General features: G+C 38.5%; 1 protein-coding gene across 1 annotated transcript; it reads left to right on the plus strand.

Moving 5' to 3' along the window:
- The first annotated feature begins 260 nt into the window (after window positions 1–260).
- On the plus strand, window positions 261–3,727 carry LOC145140871 (Rab3 GTPase-activating protein non-catalytic subunit). The gene is made up of 8 exons (XM_079074256.1): window positions 261–764; window positions 1,035–1,172; window positions 1,522–1,707; window positions 1,813–1,874; window positions 2,152–2,306; window positions 2,493–2,641; window positions 3,111–3,242; window positions 3,306–3,727. The coding sequence occupies exons 1-8, from the start codon at window positions 414–416 to the stop codon at window positions 3,477–3,479; spliced, it is 1,347 nt and encodes a 448-aa protein (XP_078930382.1). The 5' UTR covers window positions 261–413; the 3' UTR covers window positions 3,480–3,727.
- Window positions 3,728–25,459: the final 21,732 nt, after the last annotated feature.

Genomic DNA, 25,459 nt, shown 5'->3' on the forward strand with positions numbered 1-25,459 from the left:
CATCGATATAGTGTTAACAAACTTTATTTTTAAATTGCCATTTTTTTGGAAACCACATGGCGACTTATGAAATTTTGTACTTTGGAATAAAATTTTGATTTTGAGTAAACCATAGGAACCATATCCGTAAGAAAATACAAACCTAAAGACAACAATGGGAAGATTTCAAAATTTGGACTGAAACTGTGATTTTGAGTAAAATAGAGGACCAAAGTTGTAATTACTTAATATTTAATAAAGTTTTAACATACGTATTTGAGAATGCACGGTATAATACTCGGATTCCATCGATCAAAGAAACTTTTCTCAACGCTTGTTCTGTTGTTCATCACCAACACCAATCCCACGATATCATCCATCCCTTCTTTCGAGAGAATTACTTCAATGGCCGAAGCATAAACAACCCAAATTTCATGGCTCCTAGAACCCACTTGACAGATCTCGGAAGCATCGCCAACGTTGATCTGACCGAACTTGGCGCAGGCAAGGAAGGCTGGCTTGATAATCCCAATCTCCTCTGTGCTCTCGATACAAATTCTCTTGCAATCGCCAATCGATACTACATCCTTGTTCTCGAGTGGTCTAATGCCTCTGGTACTGCTAGCTTTCGGGTCAAGATCCGACCCAATCTTTCCCCAATTGAGGCGGAGTATGTATCTGCTCTTGAGTGGTTGGTTTTTGATGATATTAGGGTTATTGCAATCGGAACATCTTGTGGGTACTTTTTGATTTACTCACTTGGAGGCGATCTTATTCACAAACAGGTACCCTCAATTAGATTACTTCCATTACTGCACTTCGATTTTGAATATGCTTCTAAATTGAACTCGTTCAGAACCAATTGCTAACTACAAAAAATTCAATATGAGTGCTATGAATTGCATAATCAGTTTTACCCAATCGCTCAAATAGTCACACTTTTCGCCATGGAGCGAGGTAAAATGAGCTAAAAGAATTGAGACATTGAGAGTTTGATTTTCTCCATGAAGCAAGATCAAGGAAAATTAAAGTAAATTGCCATGATGTTTTTGCAGCTTGTATACCCTGGAAGGATTCTAAGGTTAAGAGTACGTGGAACCAAGCGAGATATTACAGAAGATACATCATCTTTTGAAGAAGTATGTGTTGTTATAGCAGGCATAATTGCTCGATTTGATGGATCTGATCTTCAGGTACCTCTGTTTCCTTTTTTTCATTAAGATAACCATAGATGATGGATAATATACATTTAAGAAAATGAATGGACATTGGGCACCTATTATCTTTTTAGTATGATGGAATGGAATGAACAAAGTAATGAAACAAGAAAGGTAATGGAATGGGTTATTACATTCTATTATCATGTTTGGTTTTTCTTGAAGGAATGGGATATGTTATATGTACAATTAAAAAAAAAACATGATTCTGGAAGAAATGATTTCAATGTCCTTTAGTGTAGTCTTTTCAACATTTAATGATAATTAGGAAGAAAAAAAAAACATGATTCTGGTGAAGTAAATTGTGGTTGACAATGACATGCAGAAAGTACTTCAAAAATGGTATCAAGAAACTCAAAATCAATTCTGGAATTCCATTAAAGATCCAGATGAAGAATCTGAAAATTCCTTCACCCGAATTCCATACCAAGTTTGGAATGTCAATGGATACGGTTCATGTACTGATGCTGCCATCACAGGTGTCATGTCGCCTCCTCTTCTTGAACTACAGGTAACATCGTAAAATGACCATTTTACCCCTCTGTCTTTATGAGTTTTGGAGACTTTCTGAGGGTATTTATGGTATTTGAATTCAGCTGGTTTTATTGTTGAGCAGTCGAGTGATCGCTATTATTGTGCTGTCACCATTGGAGTTGATGCTGCAATTTCTGCATTTAGGTTAGTAATTATTGGTTTTAGAGCAAATTACATTTTTGGTCCCTGGGTATCGCTAATTTTTGCAGTTTTGGTCCCTGTTCCAAGTAAAATTACTAAATATCGTCATTTTACTTGGAACAGGGACCAAAAATGTTGCAAAAAGCAAAATTGCAAGAGAACTTTTTTGGGACCAAACTTGCAAAAAGAAAATATATTAAGGGACCGAAAATATAATTTCTATTGGTTTTATCACAGAAAGTCTTGAGAAGTGATTTTACAATGTGATTTTTTTGTAAAGGCTTTCTGAAGATCGAAGCAGGTCTTTTGTGGGGGCGATTTTGTCAAAAGTTGTCCCTGTAACTTTTTCAACAATAGCTTCTTTTACTAAATTGGTTTGGAGGAGCCAACAACCTGCAAAAAAGCCAGAACCAAAGCCACAACCATTTGCTCGAGGTGAGTAGGGTTATTTTTGTCATTTCATAAAAACTTGTACTTTCACCATTTTATCGATTTAGTGTTTGAACTAGTGTTCTTTTTAAAAGATTTAGTCTTAAACTATTATCATTATTCTATTGTTATCATTTGATTATTCGAGATATATAAGTAACTAATATAACCTTATTTTGATCAAATTTACAGCTTTACCCCTTACATGTTTGAAAGATCACCCGAGAAAAGGAGAGAAGCTAACCTTATCACCAAGCGGGACTTTGGCGGCAATAACGGATTCACTTGGCCGTATTATGCTCTTGGACACCCGTGCCCTTGTGGTTGTACGGTTATGGAAGGTAACAGACTATGGTTGACATGTATTGGACTGAGACTGATATAAAAACTTTTTTTTTGTCCCTCCTAAAAAGGTAGGACAAGGACTTAAGTCTAAATGCCTCATCCGTGCAAAAAGACGTGAATGCCCTCATTAGTACTTACAGACTAGTCTAGTACAGAGTGTATTGTCATGCATTGGGAAAAAGTGCAATCTTTTATCTCACGTAAAAAGATGGGACATGGACTTGCTTTCCATCACCCATCTTTGCGAAAAGACGTAAATGCCCTTTTCATCCTCAATTTTTGAAAATATCCCTAGAAAGCTTGCCTAGTCTTTATAGTGTCTTGGCCCATGACAATGGAACAAAAATTGTTTTTTTTTGTCCCACCAAAAAAAAGGTGGGATAGGGACTTTCTCTTATCTCACATGTGCAAAAAGACGAGAATGCCCTTCTCATACAAAATAACAAAAAAACTCAATTGTTTCAGGGGTATCGTGATGCGAGCTGTCTTTTTGTTGAAAGACTTGTAAATAAAGAGAGTATAGGAAGCCATGAACGCGTGAAAAACAATTATTGTTTATGTCTTGCCATTCATGCCCCTCGAAAGGGCATTGTTGAGGTAATAAAAAAAAACATTTAAATGATTTTTTTTTTCAAATACTTATATTTATAAAATTAACAGATTTGGCAGATGAGAACGGGGCCCAGGATTCTTACAATCCCGTGCCCAAAAGGAAGCAAAATACTACAACCCACTTACAGATTTGGGTCATCAACGGTCTCTGAATCCTCTTATAAACCGTTGGAAGTTTTCTTTCTGAATGGAGATTCTGGTCAACTTTCAAGATTAAATTGATTGATGTTTTTCTTTTATTTGTTTAGGGTTTCTTGTGTTTATGGTGGTAAATTAAGGGGTTGTTTAGGATATTCTTGTTTATCAAAATGTAGTTTAGGAAAATGTGTTTGTATTAGGTTATATGGTACTAAAATGTAATAAGTTGATAAGTTTTTTTTGGTGTTTGATGAAAATTGTTTGTGTTTATACACGTAAAACAGTAAAAGTACCATTATGGATAGGGGTAAAAGGGTAAATGGTTAAAGCTACACTCTTTGAAGTGCATATGCAGCATGGTACTCTTGTTAATGTTAATTTAAAGATGGTTTCGTAACGATAAAATAATTTGAACCACATAATTGGGCATTTTTTTTAGCCAATGTAGAATCAAGGACTTTTGTTGCTATGAATTAATGATCTATATTTGCATGTGGCTTGCAAGTAACGGAAAAAGACAAACAAAGCTATGATTCATGTGGTTCTTTGGGTTAAAACAGTAGTAAAGTTAAAATAAATTGTTTTGCATGAGTAATAGAAACATTTTTAAATACGAAAAATGACTAGTAAAGGTAACAAATTCTTAATTTTGTTAATGCTTATTTTTTAATTTATTTTTATTTTATTTTATTATTATTATTTTTTTTACGTTATATAACATCAAATTTGTTTGAAGTTGTACATATAACTCAAGACCACTGAGCTGATTTAGCAGGTTAGGAGCAGGCTCCAGACAGAGAGTCGAGTCGGTAGAAGTCATGCCGACAGACACCTGTCAGATTTAGAGTTCTAGGTGGGAGATATGGTTTTCCTGAAGGTGTCACCTTGGAAGGGTGTCATCCGGTTCACTAAACGGGGCAAGCTGGGCCCCATGTATATTGGACCTTTCAGGGTTTTGGCTTGGGTGGGTCGGGTTGCTTAGCGCTTAGATCTTCCAGATGAGCTCAGTCAGATTCATAGCACGTTCCATATCTCTCAGCTGCAGAAGTGCTTAGTGGATAATTCCGCAGTGGTACCATTGGAGGATATTCAGGTGGATGACCGCCTGAATTATATTGAGAGATCGGAGGCGATTCTGGATCGGAAGACGAAAATCTTGAGGAACAAGGTTGAAGAGTTGGTCAAGGTGCAATGGCAACACCGAAAGGGTTCAGAGTGGATTTGGGAGCTGGAAGATGAGATAAGGGAGGACTATCCAAAGTTATTTGGGGCCGCAGACTTCGAGGACGAAGTCTGATTCAAGTGGGGGAGAACTGTAGCGCTTGTTATGAGTATGTTTCCTTTTTGCCCTTTATATTTTAAAGTTTTGCATTATTGGCCCTTGGAGTTAGTATGCGGGGCGTACCACATGGTACGCTTAGCGTACTAAGGAGGAGTTTAATCGTGGGTGTGAGGCCTCGTACGTTTGGCGTACGAGGGTTATGCATGGCGTACGTAGAGGATAAGAAAACCCTAATTTTAGGGTGTTGGACCTTATATAAGGTCCTAAAGTCCCTAGGGCTGGCTTCTTTACCAACCTCCATTGCCCTAAAACCCAAATCTCGAACCCTAATAGCCTCTTTAAGTCTTCTTGAGCCTTGGTCTTGATTTTGGTGGTTTATGTTCCTTGAAGTGAAAGAAGAAGAAGTTGGTGGACTCATTCTTTAGAAGGAAGCTTAGAGATATAGATTTAGCTCTATCTTTTGGTGACTTTTAAGGTATAAAGTCCTAACCTTTATCCTTGTGTGTTTAGATCTCTTCATATCATGGTTTTTGTGCTTTTGGTCCCTTTTTGGGTTAGTTTGATGAGTTAAGTAGTTTGAGGGGCTTATTCTTTTAGATCTGGGCATATTATGAGTTTATTAAGCTTAACGGTGCAAACTTTATGGGGTTTATGGTCTCATGCATGCCTTAAGTCATCTATTAAGTCCTTTTGAGCTTTAAGAGCTTCATAAAGCCATGCATGCACGTAAAGTTAGCAACTTTATGTGATAAACCATCTCTAGGAAGTCAAACCTAAGTTTTGGAGTGATGTCTTAATGGATTAAGAGTTGGAAATTGGAAAATGGCCAAATGAGGGAGTACGTTGGGCGTACAAGCAGGTACGCTTAGCGTGCAAGCCCTAAAGTGAGTACGCTGAGCATACGTGCTGAGTACGCCCCACGTACTCATCCAGTTGGGCTTCAGACGTTTTGGGCTTCGGTTTGAGCCATTTTGGACTTAGATGCTTAAGACCTTGTTGGGCCATCAAGTTTTGGACCGATACCTGTTTTGGGTTCTCTTGGAAAAGGCTCATGAAAGGGATTTGGGCCCAATTTGGAAAATTGAGCCTTGGATTATTATTTTGGTATTTGGGCCTTAGTCTTGGACCAAACTAGGTAAGGGGTAATGGTCTTTTTACCCTAATTTTGGACTGATGGTTATGGATTGGAATCCAATTATTAATTGGATGTTATTTGGTATTGATAGCTCGGGGATTTGTTGGACCAACAGCCAAAGATTTATCAGAGTGATTAAGCAGTTCGAGGTGAGTTTCCTCACTGTGTTTAGCAGGTCGAAGGCACCAATGCCGGCCCATGATTTTGTTATGTTAGGATGCTAGATGTATGCGTGACTCTTGCATGTGTTATGTACTCGTATGTTTACCGGGCGAGCCCCGATGACCATTTTGTATGCTATGTATCTCTATGATTATTTCATGTGTATGTGTTTATATGTTATATGTTTATATGTATGTCGGACGGGGCCTGATCTGTATACCGAGTAGGGCTCGATGCCGGGCGGGGCCCGATGACGGGAAGGGTCCATTATATGTTTATTATGTATGGTATGCGGTATTTTAGGGAACTCACTAAGCTTTGTGCTTACGGTTTTCAGTTTATGTTTCAGGTACTTCCAGTTCTAAAAGGAAGAGCTCGGGATGATTGCAGAGCACACACCACCTCGTTCCGTATTTTCTTGATTTACTCTGATGTTATATGCTGAGAGAAAAACTTGAACAAACGTTAGTACAAGATAATGTTGTAGAATAATAAGTTAATCTCAAAGGATCTTGTTAGCTCAACAATAATAAGTTAGAAGTGTTAGATGGCGGAAATATAAATGAAGTAAATAGCAACAAGTTATATCAAGTAGACACCAAGTTGATTCATAACAAGGATTGCATGCAAACACAAGTTAGTAAAAGCGATCAACTTAAAGTGAAGAGGAACTCGGGATATCGGTTAAGATAGAATAGAGATGAACGATCTTTGTATTTCGATAATAGTTCTGGAAGTGGGTAAGTGTTACATGAAGAGGGAGTCTCTATTTATAGAGTCCTGAAAAGTTACATTGGAAATAAACAAATACTAAACTACTGACTTCAGTGACCATGCAAGGTTCACTGGACAAAACAAACTAAACACGCTAAGTCAGTAAAGTAACATAGAAATCTTCATGTAATCGTTCAACTCCGCGGTAGTTCTCCAGGTTTGCGGTTCACAATAGATAAGATCAGTCTTCGGTAGTCATTTTCTTTTACGGTATCAGCAACAATCCAGGACTGTAGTTCCGTAGCTAAAGAGGGTCACCTTTTGTTTCAAGAATTTCCCCCAAAGTGACCTCTTAGTTGTTTTCTTCACTTATTCAATTTGAGGAACCGGATGATAATCCACTATAATTTTCTCACTTGAATCAGCCACTGGATTCTTCTAGTTATCTCAAACTTGACTTCATCTGTTGTGTGCTTTGACCGTTGCACCAAATCCAGAGTGATGTCTAGTTGTTTCTTGGTTAATCGATGGATTGCGGTCACCGGAATGAAGTATTTGGGACCACCTTGAGCTTTCTTGTACACGACCCCTAGCTCAGTGAAGTTTGTTGCACCGAGTGACATGTCTTGGATTCCTTCAATGTAGGTTGGCACATGCTCGAAGTCAGGAAAATCGAACTTCTTGGCAAGGACTGGATGAATTTCTTCATCAATCTTTCCAAAGTCGCATATCAATGCCTTGAGGAATTCACAAGCTCTTTCATGAGCAACTTTCATCTTTGGATATTTTTCAGCTTTGAACTGAAATACCCGAGCTATCAAGAATATTTCTTTAGGGTTCATGTTCACAAAGTCTATTTGGGTTCTGGCGTATTCATCTCCTCTTCTGGTCAGGGTGTATTGATAGAATTCAACCTTCATGAATTTTCTCACTTTGTAGTTCTTTACCCCGTCTGGTCTATCACTAGACCACATTTTCTCAAATTCAGAACCATGCTTAGCATGAAAGAGATTCAGGTGTTCAAACTCCATGGGGAGTCTTTTGTCATCCGGAAGCCTTGGATGAAATGATTGGAATACTGGAAAAAACTTGGAGTTTGGGGAGATAGGTATGTCCCAGTATCCATGTGATGGAGGTTCAGCATAAGTGAGGATTGGAGGATAATCATCATCCAGTAGTCTGCAGCTAGGATTTACCCAAGAATTGACTAACGAATCATCCATCATTGTGTTGAAACTGTGAGCTCTCCAAATTTGTTCTACAAACTTTGCTGCTGTCCAGTCACGTTTTCTTTCAACAGTGGCCAGAGAGTCATCAAAATGTTCATATGACATTTCAGGTGCTAAGTTTTTGAAATGAGGAGGAATTTGTTGTGGAGAGTATTGAGAGATTGAGTTATGTGGAGACTTCAGTGAAGACTGCGGAGTTGGTTGTTTGTTGAGATTTGCAGTAGGAGGAGGTTGATCTCGTGGAGGAGTTTTTTGTTGATGAACTGAAGGAGTCTTAGATTGTGAAGGATCTTGTTCATGTTCTCTTCTTGGATTACTTTCACTTCCCCCTTTTGAGGAAGCAATCTTCTGTTGCTCCTCAAACCATTGCTTTAACCCGTCAATTTTCTGAAATGTTTCATTGAACTGGGTCTTCATTTGTTTACAAACTTTTTGATTTTTGGGATCTCCTTGTTGAAGAGTAGTTGATAATTCTCCTTTGTAAGGCGGGGGATTTCATCAACACTCAAATTTGCAGTGAGTGATCACCTTAACCAATTGATGGTGTTTTGGAGGACCGCAAGCCCTGATTAATATGTAGTGTGGGTCTCTTTGACAAGCTGCCTGGAGGTGACTTGCTTGTTGTTCAAGAGTCTGTTTGAAATCATTTTTTAGTTCAATTACCTCCTTGATGAGATTTTCACCTGTTAACATGAACTCCTTGTGATCTATTGTTCTTCGATTATCAATATCCCTGATTCCCATTTCAATTCTCAGAAGGATTCTTTGAGCATTCATCCTTTCTCTTGTCTCTAAAATTTCAATACAATCAATAAGTGACTAAGGTGTTGGAGTTTCAATGTTATGTGGTGCTTGAGTGGTTACGGCAGCAAGAATTTGATCAACTTTAGCCTGCAGACTGAGAAATCTTTCCTAGAGACTGCGATCTTCTTCTTCTTCTTCTTCTTCTTCTTCTTCTTTCTTCTTCTTCTTCTTCTTCTTCTTCTTCTTTCTTCTTCTTCTTCTTCTTCTTCTTCTTCTTCTTCTTCTTCTTCTTCTTCTTCTTCTTCTTCTTTTCTTCTTCTTCTTCTTCCTTCTTCTTCTCTTCTTCTTCTTCTTTCTTATCCACTCGATTCTTCATCATCAAGTACCATTATGAAATCGTCTGAAGGAAGGGGTTGTTAAATATCATCATAGTTGTCATCATCCAGACCGAACATGGGAGCTGAGCTTATTTCGATTGCGGTACCATCTTCGTTTGAGTCATAAGCTTCTTCATTTGGAGGGGGCTTTGAAGGACCAACACCATCCTCTAAGTTTTGAGCTTGTTGAACAGTATCTTCCATTGCGGTCATCTATTGCTTAATCGCCATGATGTCGTGAACAGTTTTGGCATTGTTTATCATAGAAGCCCAATACTTTGCTACAAGTTGAATAGCTTCCTCATTTTGCTGTTGTTTTTGCACCTGTTGAGCCTTTCGAGCTTGCACTGCCCTCTTGAAAGCTTCAAATTTTCTCATTCAAGACTCTGTAGTTGGACGGTATCGAGTCCAAGATTCATCCGTTGCGTAACCGTCAAATCCTTGATTCGCCGACGTGTCCCTCGGGTTCACGGTTCCTTGCATATTTTTGCTCCCCGTGCCTAGACCACTTGTAAGTAATGATGGCGGTATAGGATTTCTAGAGCTTCCTCGGTCTCCTTGATCTAGAATCAAGTTTGGCCTCAGCTCTGTTCTGGCAAGGGCTAAGAAAGAAGTCCCCTGCTGTGCAACTTGTGTATCAAGTGTATGTGTGACTCGAATCAAAATGGAGTTTAACTCCTCGGGTTCAAAAACGTGCAACCTAGATGCCTTGGAGACCTTAGGGTGACTCGTAACAATTGGATCCCTTGGGTTCCAATTGGGGGTATCTCTCCATCGTGTGATGAAACAAATACACTTTCTGTATCTGAGTGATGAGTTTGGGTTTTTGAGGGTGAGTCTGCGGTGACACGAACGGCTACAGGAGTCTTTTTAGAGACTCTTGTATGTTCCATGGTACGCATTGGCTATGACTGGGGTTTAACTTCAATTTCTTTCTCCTGAAGATATCATGGGATTCTGAAATCTCATCTTGGTTTCGTCAAGAACATTGCCATGTATGTCATGAACTGGAGCTATAGGGGTAGGCTCTGTGGTTTTAGCTTTACGTTTCTTTGAGGAAGCAACTCCCTTTTTCACAATGTTCTTGGGAGTTTTCCTTTTGACAACAAGATATTTGACTCTTTTGGGTTTTGGTTGAGGGTCTTGGTATGTGGTAGTCTGCGGGTCCTGTGTTGTGGTGGGCTGACTGGGTCTTGGCAGGGAAGAGTGATATGGGGCAATATCACTCGTAGCCATGATATGGTCAGCCGCCTCTATGGTAGTGAGTCTAATGGACTCTAAGATGTACATGGCTAATCTACGAATAGGACCAAAAATAGTTTGATCCTTGGAAGCAGTATACCTTTTGAGATCGCGGGTTGAGAAAAGAGTTGTGTCGTTGCCCATCCTGAGTTGAGCATCCTTGTGTAGATCATGTATGCACAACGACTAGAACCTTGCAAATGTAAGCTCTGTCATGTTTTCTTTTGGTGCTTCCTTGGAGATATATTGCAACAAATCATCCCATATGATTTAACTAAGATTGACTGCATTTCCTGTGAAGATACTCCATATGATTTCTAGTAGCTTGATCCCCATGTTGTCTGTCCCTCCTGTTCTGCCTGAGAGACATCTGATCACGAAATGGCAAACAAATTTCCATACAACTGGTAGTTTGTTCTTCTTGAATTCGCATACACCTTTTAATTTCACCTGATACCCCATTTGATATAGGGCAGAAAACACATCGGTTGTGCTTGGAGAGTAAAATTTCGTTGAAGGCAGCATTCTGAGATTAATGACAGTGAGGAACTTTTCCTTGGTGAGAACTACCAAAGAATCATCAATCAGATTAAAATGAAACTCTTGAAGGTTGTTGCTAGGCCGGAAAGCTGAGAAGGCACATTTGAAAAGAACCACCATTGGAACTGCTTCAGTAAATGTCACACCGCCAAATCGGAATGGCGGAAACGTTCGGGGGCGGAGGAGGTCATGTACAATATCACAACAATTGTATAATAGTAATCAAAGCAACAACAACCATTTTATTGATATTAAAAATGTTTACATTGCATTCGAATCGTATATGATTGACTCCAAAAGTAAATAGCAAAGTAAAAACTTGAAGCTACTATGCTCCATCTTCTAGAAACCTTTGCGTGTACCTATCTACTAGTGTCATGAGAATACAAGTGGTTTTGACAGAGTGTCAACATTAAATTTGGTGAGTTCATAAGCGTTTTGTTTTGGAAAACAGGTTCTTTGTTCTTTGTAAAACATGATGTGTTTCTCCAGAAAATCCTATATTTTATGATGTAATAAATGATAAGTGAAATGACTTGTACCTATTCCTTCTACGAGTACTTAGTGTATACATGTCATATACAATCCAGATCGAACAGACAATCGATTGTGTGGTTCTGCCCCAAGCCCACAACCAAACAAGAAACAGGAAATGAGGCGGAGGCCACACATCCCACTGTCTGTCGGATCCTCATATATATAACCCTGACGTATTCACTAGGTACTTATAGAGTTAACTGTATTAGTCCTTTGAAATATGTTGAAAGTGTTCCTTAAAAAAATCCTGTATTTTCTTAATATGAAATATGATAATACCAGTTCCTTCTATGACCACTTAGTTTATACTAGTTATATATAAACCAAAATTGAACGGACAGTTGATTGTGTGGATCTGCCCAAAGCCCACAACCAAACAAGGAACATGAAGTAAAGCGGAAACCACACATTCCACTGCCTATCAGATATTCTTCATATATAACCTTGATGTATAAACTAAAGAAATTATAAAATTAACCATGATTGTTCGTTAGTTGATTGGTAAACTGTTTGCTTGTAAAATACTGATGTTTGTCCTGGAAAATCCTATATTTTCCATAAAAGTGAGTTGTTGTACTAAATGTTCCAAAGCTGAAAAGTACAAGTATTATCCCATACTTAAGTTGTTAAAGTGTAGCTTTATTATTAAATAAAACTAGCCGAAAACGTGTTTGTTCTGTAAACTGGAAGTGATGTTAATACCCTCCCGTGGTCACTTAGTACATACGAGTTATAGAAATCTAGATCGAACAGACAGTCGATTGGGTGATTCTGCCCTAAGCCCACAACCAAACAAGGAACAGGAAATGAGGCGGAATTCACACATCCCACTGCATGTCGGATGTTAATTTCATATCACTCTTGTATATACTAACTAATCACATAGTTATTAACCCTGGAGACTGTTTGTTAAGTATATTATTACGTGAACGAATTGTTGTTTTATCCATGTGAGTTCTTATAACCATACAGATGGACGTTAAACCCTACGACGTACTTCGGACGTCGTAAATGTTAATGACGTTTGTCACCCAGAACGACAGTAGCTAATAGTCAGGGTGCGGGATTGTCAGTCCCATATAGATCTATATACAAACTCACGCTCTCCCTCCAGGAGTCTCTGGTTCATAAGGTTAGACTTCCCTTGGTACTTGGGTAAGCACTCGAAGACGTGTCTCACAAATTGGTTCCCTCAACAATTCACGAATAATACCATGAAAATCCTTTTCTGTAAATAACATGTATCTTTATAGAAGTAATTCGTCCGTTCCATAAACTGTACTTAAAATAATTTATAAGTTTGTTTCCGTGTTAAAAGTTGTGCTCGTAAATTAGTTGTGTCTTAACGTGTTTTGTAATTTGTACGTAAGTCTAGTAGTAACAATGTTTGTCGTGTTTAGTAAGTTTCACGTTCAAATGCATGTTAACGGTAAGAAAATATAATAAAAAAAATTATATGAGTGTTCTTGGATCATCCTTGGGAGAGAATTGAGAGAGTTTTCGGGTGGAAAGGTGAAGAAATGACCAAGTTTTCGGATGAAAGCCTTTATAACGGTTGGGTTTTCGGCCGGAGGATGGGTTCTTGGCCGATATCGGTTTTTGGCCTGAGGGTTTTCGGCCGAAAACGCATAGCTGAACGAGTTTTGCTGTTTTTCGAGGGAAAAACTTGATTTTTCGTGTGTTTTTGGTTCTGAAACTTATATAAATTTTATTCATATAATTTAAATGGTTTTCTAACCCTTACGAACTTAACGGAATAAATAAAATTCGAAATTTTATTTAACGGAATTGACTTTTGTTGACTGGAAAAGTATCGGGTTGTCACATCATCCCCCCGTTAGAGGGAATTTCGTCCCGAAATTCGAATTTTGAGTGGTTAGTTATGGATAAGGGAAAGAGGTGGGTACTTCGGTTCCATTTAATCCTCACATTCTTCAGTGCATTCAGACCCTCGCTGTTGGATTAGATGTCTAAGCCCATAACTATAATTGGTATGTACTTGACCCGATAGTAGCATGGTCCATTTGGGTTGCATGTCACCAGGACAATTTGATAGGATGGACTTTTGAGAAGAGGTTATTTATGATTTGTTAATATATTATAAGTTCTAATATATTAACATGAAATCATATTATTTAATTAGTATTGATCAAGAATTAATTTAGTGATCAAAAGAGACTAATTAAATGTAAGGGGATTGATTGGTAAATCCTTCATTCTTATGGTGTGGGCCAATGATCCATGATTCTTTAGGTTGGGCTAAACCAATGTTACAACCCATGGATGATCCATGGGGGTTTAAACCCATGGAGCCTAAGGAATATGGAAGGTCATACACATTAGGGTTTACATGGTGTAACCCTAATTTTGCCACACTATATAAGAAGCCCTTTAGCATCCAAAATCGGGCACTAGATGTGTTGGATTAGGTGTCTAAGCCCATAACTATAATTGGTATGTACTTGAATTGATAGCAGCACAATCCTTTTGGGTTGCCCTCAACCTAGCAACTGGACAAGGAAATTATGAAAGGAGAGATATTAATTTATAAGATTAATAAATTAATATATATATATATATATATATAAATGATTTATTAATATGTTAATGGATTAATATATTAATTAGAAATCATTATGTTTAATTAATTGTTAGCCAGAAATTAATCAGAATTGATTTTGGGGTTAAAAGAATTAATTATAAGGTGCAGGGACTAGTTTGCAATTATCTAATAGTTGAGTGGAAGGCTCTAGAACCCCCTTGGAAGAGGGTGGACGAAATCTTTAGGGGAAACCCTAATAATTTCGTCCATAGGGGCTTGGATAAGGCCCTTGGGTTTGCTTAGGCCCTAAGCAAAGGATAACTAAGGTTTCCCTTAAACCCTAGATCCCTCAGCTATATAAGGAGCCTCCTGGTTCATGTTTTTGGTCACTCTTTCTTTTGAAGAAACCCTAAGGCCGAGATTTTGCATACTCCCTCTCCCCTCTCTCTTCTACTTTCCTTCTTGCTAGTCATTGGGTGTGATTCCATTAGAGGCATTACACTTGTGGTGCTAAAGCTTCCAAGAAGATCAAGATCAAGATCAAGGGAATATCAATTGTTTGCTATAACAATTGAAAGGTATGTAAACCCTAAACCCTAGTTTGTTAATTTCGAAATTAGCCTCTCTCCTCTAGGGTTCTAGTTTTGCAATTCAAAGTTGTATGTTCAATAGTTAAAACATAGATCCAAAGTAGGTTGCATGTGAACTTAGGAATTGTTTTCTAGTTTATTTGTTGTACCTAAAACCCATCAGTGGTATCAGAGCCATTGTTGTTTTAAATTGAATTGCTACAATTGTTGAATTGCAAATTAGGGTTTATAGCTATTAAACCCTAAAGGCCAAAATTTTCGATTTCTAGGGTTTTGGATCAAAGGGTTTTTTCGAAAACCCTAGCCTCCAAAGAACCCTAATCGAAATTAGGGTTAGGGTTTTGAAAACCCTAGCCTCCTCCCTTGTAAATTTCGAAATTTGCTTAGAAGTTTTAGGGTTTCTTGTTTTGGATAATTGTTACTTAATTAGATTAATTGGATAATTATCCTTACCCTATTTTTCGAAATTTAGAGGGATAAGGATTAGGATTAAATTAATGGATTAATTTAATTAGATAATCCTTACAAGATTTAATAATTTGATTAATAGTTAATTAAAAGATAAATATTAAATCTAGTTAATTGGTTTATTTAAATTTAAATTTAATAGCTTAAATTTCGAAATTTATAAACCCTTGAAGTTTTAAAATGTTTTAAAACACACCTTATATATATATATTATAATTAAAAGTTTAATATTATATATGTATAAGAACATGGTCAGTCAAATCGCTAGTATGCCTCATTCACGAAGCTAATCTATAAGGGGGGTATAAGGAAACTGCCTATAAAATGGTAGTTGAATGGGTGTCTACTCTCACCCACCGCTTCCTTGATTAGTGGAGAGTCGTTAGCAGAACGGATTTGATAGGACAACTACTTCTCATTAAAAGTATAATGATATTAAAGAAAGTACTAGAACATTATTTTCAAAATCCCAACTCTAGTTACTTTAGGAAAAATGTGAAAAGTATGCTAATCCATGAAATTGCACATTATGCTTTATTGGTCGTTAGTGGAGCGTGTGTGGTTAACCAGCACACTAAAAGGCACTAATAAAGAGTAGTAATGGGTATCTCATAATTGTCATTTTGATGGAGCGTGTGTGGTTTACCAGCACATCAATAGTTAATGATAAAGACAATGAGGTTACCAAGCACATTTGCATGGTTATTCACATCTTGTTCGTGATCCTCGGCATCCCAGTCACAAATAGAAGAGCATAATCTGAGATTAAAACATGCCATTGAATAGTTTCAATGTATCTCAAAAGAATTAGGAATTTCACTTCGTTTGTTTCGTCTAATGGTGGAATTGGTGAATCGTCATTCACCTACCTTTATGAAATTTGCACTTGGATCTCGGCATCCCATTTCTAAGTTGTGAATCTTCATAGTTGGATCCTAACCTTGATATTATATCTTTGGGTTATTCTATTAAGGTATCTTGAAATCTAACTAAAACTTTCTTTCTTTTCAGATGTCTACTCCTGGAAACACTTCTGCTTCATCCTCCTCCAACCAGAACTTCTGTTTGCTCAATATCTGCTCCAAAGTCGTTATGGATGGCTCAAACTATAACGATTGGATGCACAACATCAAGATGGCTCTTCGTTTTGAGAACAAAGAATATGTTCTTGAAAAGGAGCTCAAAGAGCTTGATGAGAATGAAGCTACTCCTGAAGATCTTGCTGCCTACAAGAAACATTACGATGATGCTACCAAAGTGGCATGCATCATGGTGGCAACTATGTCCCCAGAACTGCAGAGGTACTATGAGGACTACTGGCCTTTCGAGATGAACAAGGACCTTATGGATAAGTACCATAAGCGAGCTCGTCAAGAAAAGTTCGAAGTAGTCAAGTCACTCATGGCTTGCAAGATGAAGGATGGAGAGTCGGTAGTGTCACATGTGCAAAGAATGCAACGCTACATAGAGCGTTTGGTCAAGCTCAATATTCACTTTGATGAGGAATTGGCCATTGACATGGTCTTGAACTCACTTCCTGAATGTTATGGTCAGTTTATTCTAAATTACCATTTGAACAATACTGAGCAGACCTTGGCCCAATTGCACAACTTGTTGCAGACAGCTGAGGCAGGGATGAAGGGTAAAAGTATACCCTCCACACCTACGAGTGGCCCTGTTTTGGCTATTGGACAGGGAAAGGGGAAAAAGAGGAAAGGTCCTCCCAAGCAAAACTGGAAGAGCAAGGCTCAAGCTGGGTCATCTAGTAATGGCCCAAAGGCTAAGCCCAATGGTTCCACTCCCCATGTTTCTGATCCAAAAGAGGCAGTTTGCTTTTACTGCAACCAAAAGGGGCATTGGAAGAGATCTTGCCCACAATATCTGCAAGATATCAAGGATGGCAAAGTGAAGCCATCTTCGGCAGGTATTTACACTATTTCTGCTAATAACTCATTATCTTCTCGTTCATGGGTCCTTGATACAGGATGTGGTTTTCATATCTGTTCTGATTTGCAGGGTCTAAAGGAAAGTGAGGAGATAGAGCGAGGAAGGATAAACCTGATCATGGGAAACAGAAAGTCTTCACCAGTAACCAAGATCGGAGTTTATCAGCTTCTGCTTAGTAATGATGTTAGATTAGATTTAATAAATTGTTGCTATTCGTCTGAGATGATGAGAAACATTATTTCATTTCATGCATTGTTCAGACAAGGTTTTACATATTCTTTTAATGATTTGAATGGTTCAATTTCTGTTTATAAGAATGGTGTTTTTATGTTTGAAGCTTTTCCTTGTAATGGTGTGTATGAAACAGTGACTTGTGTTGATAGCCTAGGAAATAGTGTACTTAATATTGACTTGTCTAATAGTGTAGACAAGGCATGCTTGTGGCATTGTCGTCTTGGACACATTAACAAGAAACGCATAGCCCAACTCCAAAAGGATGGAGTGTTGGAATCATTTGACCTAAAATCAAATGATATGTGTGAATCTTGTCTTTTGGGAAAGATGACAAAATCACCATTCACAGGGTCTTGTGAAAGAGGTGAAGGTCTGTTGGATCTCATACACACGGATGTGTGTGGGCCCTTCAGATCAACTACAAGAGATGCTAATCGATTCTATGTGACTTTCACTGACGATTATAGCAGATATGGATATATCTACTTGATCAAGCATAAGTCAGAAACTTTTGAAAAGTTCAAAGAGTTTAAGCATGAAGTCGAAAATCAATTGGGCAGAAAGATAAAGATACTTAGATCCGATAGAGGCGGGGAGTATCTTAGTATCGAGTTTAACGACTATCTGAAAGAATGTGGGATAGTCTCACAATTGACTCCTCCTAGGACACCACAGTTAAATGGTGTAGCTGAGAGGCGCAATCGAACCTTGTTAGACATGGTTCGTTCTATGATGAGTCGGGCTTCGCTTCCTATTCACTTCTGGGGGTATGCCTTAGAGACAGCCGCCCACATCCTCAATCTTGTCCCTACAAAGAAGGTTGCCAAAACACCTCACGAAATGTGGACAGGGAAAGTTCCCTCGTTAGCGCATATTAAAGTCTGGGGTTGTGAAGCTTTCGTAAGACGAGAGACTCACGACAAGCTAGCAGCTAGAAGTGAGAAATGTGTTTTCATTGGTTACCCAAAGCAGTCTTTTGGATATTTGTTCTACAGGCCTAGTGAGAACGTGGTCTTTGTAGCACGAAGAGGAATCTTTCTTGAAAGAGAGCTCATATTCAAAGAGGACAGTGGGAGCACTATTGACCTTGAAGAAATTCAAGAGTCAGCCAATGAGGGAACCTTAGATGACACTAGCACTCAACCAGAGGAAACAGTTCCTGTTGAACCAATTGATAACTCATTACCTCTTAGAAGATCCACTAGGGTGAGTGTGCCACCTGAGTTGTATGGTTTTCATATTACTTCAGATGGTGACACATTCATAAGTGACAGAACACTGGTAAACTTAGATGAACCAGTCACTTATAAGGAAGCAATGGCAGGCCCAGAGGCTTCCAAGTGGAAAGAGGCAATGGACAGCAAGATTAAGTCCATGTATGACAACCAAGTTTGGAATTTGGTTGATAGTGCACCAGGTCGCAAGACAGTTGGGTGCAAATGGATCTTCAAGAAGAAGACAGACATGGATGGAAATGTGCACACATTCAAGGCTCGACTGGTTGCAAAAGGTTTCACTCAAACCCCAGGGGTTGACTATGATGAGACCTTCTCACCAGTAGCTAAGATTAAATCTATTAGGATATTGCTCGCCATAGCTGCCTTTCATGATTATGAAATCTGGCAAATGGATGTCAAAACTGCTTTCCTTAATGGGAAGTTGGCTGAAGATGTTTACATGAGTCAGCCAGAGGGTTTTGTTGATGCAAAGTTCCCCAATAGAGTGTGCAAGCTTGAGAAATCCATTTATGGATTGAAACAAGCATCTCGCAGTTGGAATCTTTGCTTCCATGAGAAAGTCAAAGAGTTTGGTTTCTCTAGAAGTGAAGATGAGTTTTGTGTGTATATCAAGGCTAGTGGGAGTATAGTAACTTTTCTGGTGTTATATGTCGATGACATATTACTCATTGGTAACGATGTTCCAACCTTGAAAGAAGTTAAGTCTTGGCTTGGAAAGTGTTTTGCCATGAAAGACCTTGGAGAAGCTGCCTATATTCTTGGGATTAGAATATTGAGAGATAGAAAGAAGAGACTAATTGGACTTAGTCAGAGCACATACTTGGATAAGGTACTAAAGAGGTTTAGTATGGAAAACTCCAAGAAGGGAGAGCTACCTATCCAGAGCAATACCAAATTGAGTAAGACTCAATGCCCGAGTACAGATGTTGAAATAGATGACATGAGTCGTGTACCTTATGCTTCCGCTGTCGGATCGATCATGTACGCTATGACATGTACTCGCCCTGATGTGGCATTTGCTTTGAGCATGGTCAGTCGCTATCAGGGAAACCCAGGTAGAGCTCATTGGGTAGCAGTTAAGAATATACTCAAGTATTTGCGAAGGACAAAGGACTGGGTCCTTGTGCTTGGTGGCAGTGATACTTTGAGAGTAGATGGTTACAGTGATGCCAGCTTTCAGACGGATAGAGATAACTTCCGTTCTCAGTCAGGCTGGGTGTTTTTACTGAATGGAGGAGCAGTTACTTGGAAGAGTTCCAAGCAAAATACGGTGGCTGATTCTACTTGTGAATCAGAGTACATAGCAGCAAGTGAAGCGTCGAAAGAAGCAACTTGGTTGAGGAACTTCATCGGGGATCTCGGAGTTGTTCCAACCATCCAGGAGCCTATGGAACTGTTCTGCGATAATGAAGGAGCGGTTGCCTTGACAAAGGAACCAAGAGATCATGGTAAGACCAGACATATCGACAGAAAGTACCATTTCATCAGACATAGAGTAGAAGAAGGCCATCTTATAGTAAAGAGGGTGTCATCTGAAGATAACCCAGCAGATCCTCTCACAAAGGGTCTGAGTAGGGCTAAGCATATTCAGCATGCTCGGAGCATAGGACTGAAAGATGATATTAGTTTTAGTAGTTAGATTAGTTTTTGAAACTTGTAACAAAGTAAATGTAATTGACTTTTGGTGATTAAATAATAAAGTATTATTTATAAGTTTGGCTACTACCTTTTGTCGATTGTTTATTATTGTGTTTCATTTTTGCATGTTTTACTTCCTGAATAATGAGATTATTCAAACTCCACAGTCGCTCGTACTCTTGGAAGTAAGTAGTGAATTAAGACTGTCATGAATTGGATTGCAGATTGTCTAAGGATAGACATGGCAATAGAATTGCTGCAACGTTCATGAGTACTCAGAAATTGAGATTTGAGTATTGGATAAACCCTCGCTCAGAGTATTACTTCATGGAATTCATCACGAGTAATACTGAGACGATAATATCTTATAATCTTGAAACGAAGATATATGAGTTGTAATTTACAAGTCGGTTGTGCATTGGTGATACGAAAACGCATCAGTAACTTGGTGTTATAAAACGTATTGTCATGCATAATTTGATGAGTAAAAGATACAAGCATATGAGTCAACGTTTATTCGTTCCTTTTGCCCTAACAGGAAAAGCGATATATGTGGGCCCCTCGATGATTTGGTGTTGACTTATGTGCTGGGCCCAGCCATGACTAAATTGATGTGTTCGATTAGAAGTCCTACATCATCACAAATCAGGAATCGGGAAACATAGATTCTGGACAAACAGATTGATTACATTCCATGTCTTTTGTCTGGGGATATCAAGCAGAACGAAGGGTTATATGATCACTTATCTTAGGACACGTAACTGACTGGGTCAGAGTTCGGCAGCAGCTTTTTGGAAGCTACAATTTGCTGGTCAAATTTAGAAGGCATACTAGCAATTATAGTTACAGACTTATCCAAGTGGGAGACTGTTGGATTAGGTGTCTAAGCCCATAACTATAATTGGTATGTACTTGAATTGATAGCAGCACAGTCCTTTTGGGTTGCCCTCAACCTAGCAACTGGACAAGGAAATTATGAAAGGAGAGATATTAATTTATAAGATTAATAAATTAATATATATATATATATATATATATATATATATATATATATATATATATATATAAATGATTTATTAATATGTTAATGGATTAATATATTAATTAGAAATCATTATGTTTAATTAATTGTTAGCCAGAAATTAATCAGAATTGATTTTGGGGTTAAAAGAATTAATTATAAGGTGCAAGGACTAGTTTGCAATTATCTAATAGTTGAGTGGAAGGCTCTAGAACCCCCTTGGAAGAGGGTGGACGAAATCTTTAGGGGAAACCCTAATAATTTCGTCCATAGGGGCTTGGATAAGGCCCTTGGGTTTGCTTAGGCCCTAAGCAAAGGATAACTAGGGTTTCCCTTAAACCCTAGATCCCTCAGCTATATAAGGAGCCTCCTGGTTCATGTTTTTGGTCACTCTTTCTTTTGAAGAAATCCTAAGGCCGAGATTTTGCATACTCCCTCTCCCCTCTCTCTTCTACTTTCCTTCTTGCTAGTCATTGGGTGTGATTCCATTAGAGGCATTACACTTGTGGTGCTAAAGCTTCCAAGAAGATCAAGATCAAGATCAAGGGAATATCAATTGTTTGCTATAACAATTGAAAGGTATGTAAACCCTAAACCCTAGTTTGTTAATTTCGAAATTAGCCTCTCTCCTCTAAGGTTCTAGTTTTGCAATTCAAAGTTGTATGTTCAATAGTTAAAACATAGATCCAAAGTAGGTTGCATGTGAACTTAGGAATTGTTTTCTAGTTTATTTGTTGTACCTAAAACCCATCAAGATGTTCTAAGAGTTCATGAGCCGATTTGAGTGTAAGGATATTCTCTCAAAAGTCATCTTTTGTCCAAAGGTGTGTTGTGATTCCATTTGAGGTGCAACACTTGGGGCACTAAGTTCTTAAAGGCCAAACACAACAAGTTCTACAAGCCACAACCAAGAGGTAACTCTATAACTCAATTCCATGTTGTTTATATCATTTTGTATGATAGTTGTAGGCTTAATGCTTTGGAAGCAATATTGCATGTATAATTAGAGAAAAATAGATCCAAAGCATTTAGGGTTGTATGTGCACCAACATTTGAAAGCTTTGTGATGATGTGGTTGAACCTTTTGAATGAATCTTCAAGAATTTCACCGGGAAGAGCTTTAAAATTGTTAAACTCATTGAGAGCAGTGGTGAGTTTCTTGTCTTGAGCTTGTTCCGACCCGTGGTAAATATTCTTGAGTACATCCCAGATCTCTTGGCAGATTTGCAGTTGATGATGATGTCGAAGTTCTCTGGAGCAACAGTACATGAGATTTCATAGAAGGCTATGACATATTTCTCCATCTTCTCAAGATCATCATTTGTTGGTCGATTCATGGCTGCTTGACCTGCACCTAGTCGTGGTTGAGTACCATATGCTTGAACGGGAGTAAGAACATGAACATGGGGTCTTTCTTCCACAGATCTCCATATATCTCTACCGAGCCTCTTAAGATACCTTTCCATTCTTTGAGACCAATGGTGGTATTCATTTGCAACAAGTATTGGAGCTCGATTCCAACCTCCAACACTGTTGGAAACATTTAATAATAAAGCTTGTGCCATATTTCCTTGTTTTTTTAAGAATGAGCTTCAGTGGTATAGAAGGCTTTCTAAAATCAGAGTTTTGTTTAGAAAGCAACCACTCTGGCTCTGATACCAATTGTTGAGAGAAAAAATTGAACAAACATTAATACAAGATAATTTTGTGGAATAATAAGGTAATCTCAAAGGATCTTGTTAGCTCAATAATAATAAGTTAGAAGTGTTAGATCGTAGAAATATAAAGGAAGTAAATAGCAGCAAGTTATATCAAGTAGACACTAAGTTGATTCATAACAAGGATTGCATGCAAAAACAAATTAGAAAATGTGATCAACTTAAAGTGAAGAGGAACTCGAGATATCAGTTAAGATAGAATAGATATGAACGATCTTTGTATTTCGATAATAGTTCTGGAAGTGGGTAAGTGTTAGATGAAGAGGGAGTTTCTTTTTATAGAGTCCTGAAAAGTTACATTGGAAATAAAAAAATACTAAACTACTGACTTCAGTGACCATGCAAGGTTCACTGGACAAAACAAAGTAAACACGCTTAGTCAGTAAAGTAACATAGAAATCTTCATGCAATCGTTCAACTCTGCGGTAGTTCTCCAGGTCTGCGGTTGACAATAGATAAGATCAGTCTTCGGTAGTCATTTTCTTCTACCGTATTAGCAGCAATCCAGGACTGCGGTTCCTTAGCTAAAGAGGGTTACTTTTTTTTTTCAACATTATATGATGATTGATACTTTTGTTTATCTGGATTTGTATGATGATGTTTTTGAGATACTGGTTTTATTAATTTTAAAAATGAAATTTTTGGGTCTTATTTTTGGTACATTACAAGTTGGTATCAGAGCCTTGGTTTGAGGGATTTAGACATACTCTCGGGTATGTTTGAACTCAAACTGAGGATTTGCTAAAGTTTTTTTTTCAAATAGAGATGTATTTTTAAGAAAAGAGTTTTATAATACAGGAAAGGGTGTGGTGCATGCAATCAACCGTGCTCAACTAAGTTTTCCCAAAATACCCATACATATTATCTGGTATGATTTGATCTGTGAATCTGTGAATCGCATGCTAGTTAGGGATAAGAATCTGCTCAGTTTTGCATGATAGAATTTTAGGAGAGATGCCTTTGTATGCCTATTGTATGAGCTTGTAGAGTTTCATGCTAGTACTGATCGGTTAGTGCTAGGATTGCCTAATTAGGTTATTCTTGGTTTTGGTTACTTGATGCCCGATTGCTGCTTGCTTGGTGCTTTCTAGGATTACTAACTAACTTCAGCTAACTAGTAAGCAAATATGCTAAGTTACATATTATGGGAACTAAATAATTTTAGAAGGTTAGGTTTTAACTCTATTGCGCAACTCTTTTTTGAGTCCAACCGTTGTAGTGTGAGACCTTTCATTCGAAGAATTATCTGGTTTTAGCGTTATGTAATTGTATTCGTGAGCTAGTTAGAGGAAGTTAGCAGAAGTTCCTTCTGCAGTTGATGGTGAAGAGTGGTGTGGAGTTTGCCCTAGGAAAACCTAGGATGAGGTCAAGTGATGGAAGCCTTGTTTTGATGACGATGGATTATATGGATATAAGGCAACTTGGCGAAATTGATGCAATCCTTGAGGAAAGTACGGATAGATGTGGAAGGTAGTATGGGCCCGTACGAATGGAAGCAGAGGATCCGTACTCAAGTCAAGGAGGGTCGCAATGAAACCATGAAGCTTGTAGAATTGTGATCCCTCGATATATTTTGATGCGTATTCTGATGGTTTATATGGTCTATTTTTAGTATGGTGACGTTGCGAGGCAGACCTGTTGGTAGTTCTGGTGCTGGAGAGGGCTCGGGCTCAGGTTCTAGAGCCAGGCAGCTAGATGATCAGACTAGGGAGTTCATCTCGTTTGAGATTACGCGTTGCATTCTTGAGCAGACTCCTATGATCTTTGGTACGGCCAAGGAGGGCATTATGGAGGTTCTGGATGAGCGGTTGAGAAACTTTCGCTCTGAGATGGTGGCCTTTGTTGGGGAGCGTGCATTGACCTTCAGGGAGTTCCAGGCATGTGGAGCTCTGGACTATCACAAGACAAAGGACCCGATAGCGAGTAGGAGGTGGTTAATGGATGTTGCTAACGCCTTATGCACTAGCAGTTACCCCGAGGGAAAAAATGTAAGACTTGCCTCCTATCTTTTGAAGGACATTGCACGGGATTGGTAGGAGGAGGTCAGGCGCGCAGTTGGTGATGAGGCTGTTGATTCGATGACCTGGGATGATTTTGTGACCAGGTTCAGGGCAGAGTTTGCACCGGTGATTGAGGTGCAGCAGTGATGGGTTTGAGCCATAAGAACTTTCCTATGTGCACATGCAAACCCTAATGCTTGGATCTAGGTTTCTCTAATTGAACATGCAATGTTTCCAAGGCTTATGATGCAAGATCTAGAGTAAACAATTGAATCATAACATATGAAATCAGATCTAGAAGAATACCTTAAGTTGCTTGCTTGAATCTTGTTGTTCTTGGAGCTTAGAGTCACAATTGTCACTCCTCTAATGGCTTACAAACACCAACTAGCAAGAGGATGATTTGGAGAGAGAGCAGGGATGAGAAAATCGGCTCTAGGGTTTCCAATACAACAAGGTGTCCGATTTCCCTCACCTATGGGGTCTATTTATACTATGAGCTACTAGGGTTACATCCTTAACCCTAATTGAATAACTTAGGCCCTAAGCAATCCAAGGATCCTTCTAGATGGAGGCTTGGACGAATTCAAGGAGCCCATACTCCTTAATTTTGGCCACCCTATATCCCATAAGGATCCATAGCCCAAAAATCAACTATCACACAATTGACAGTTCCAGCCCCCTTTATTTAATTAACCTCTTTTAG

Source organism: Lactuca virosa, chromosome 9 (genome assembly GCF_052849685.1).
Source record: "Lactuca virosa cultivar CGN04683 chromosome 9, Lactuca_virosa_CGN04683_v6, whole genome shotgun sequence".
Lineage (NCBI taxonomy): Eukaryota > Viridiplantae > Streptophyta > Magnoliopsida > Asterales > Asteraceae > Lactuca > Lactuca virosa.

What these genes read in the sequence shown, in the direction of transcription:
- LOC145140871 (XM_079074256.1), top strand. Translation starts at nt 414, where the DNA reads ATGGCTCCTAGAACCCACTTGACAGATCTCGGAAGCATCGCCAACGTT. An exon ending in GCGATCTTATTCACAAACAG is followed by an intron (nt 765 to 1,034) that starts GTACCCTCAATT and finishes ATGTTTTTGCAG; the next exon opens with CTTGTATACCCTGGAAGGAT. An exon ending in GCCACAACCATTTGCTCGAG is followed by an intron (nt 2,307 to 2,492) that starts GTGAGTAGGGTT and finishes TCAAATTTACAG; the next exon opens with CTTTACCCCTTACATGTTTG.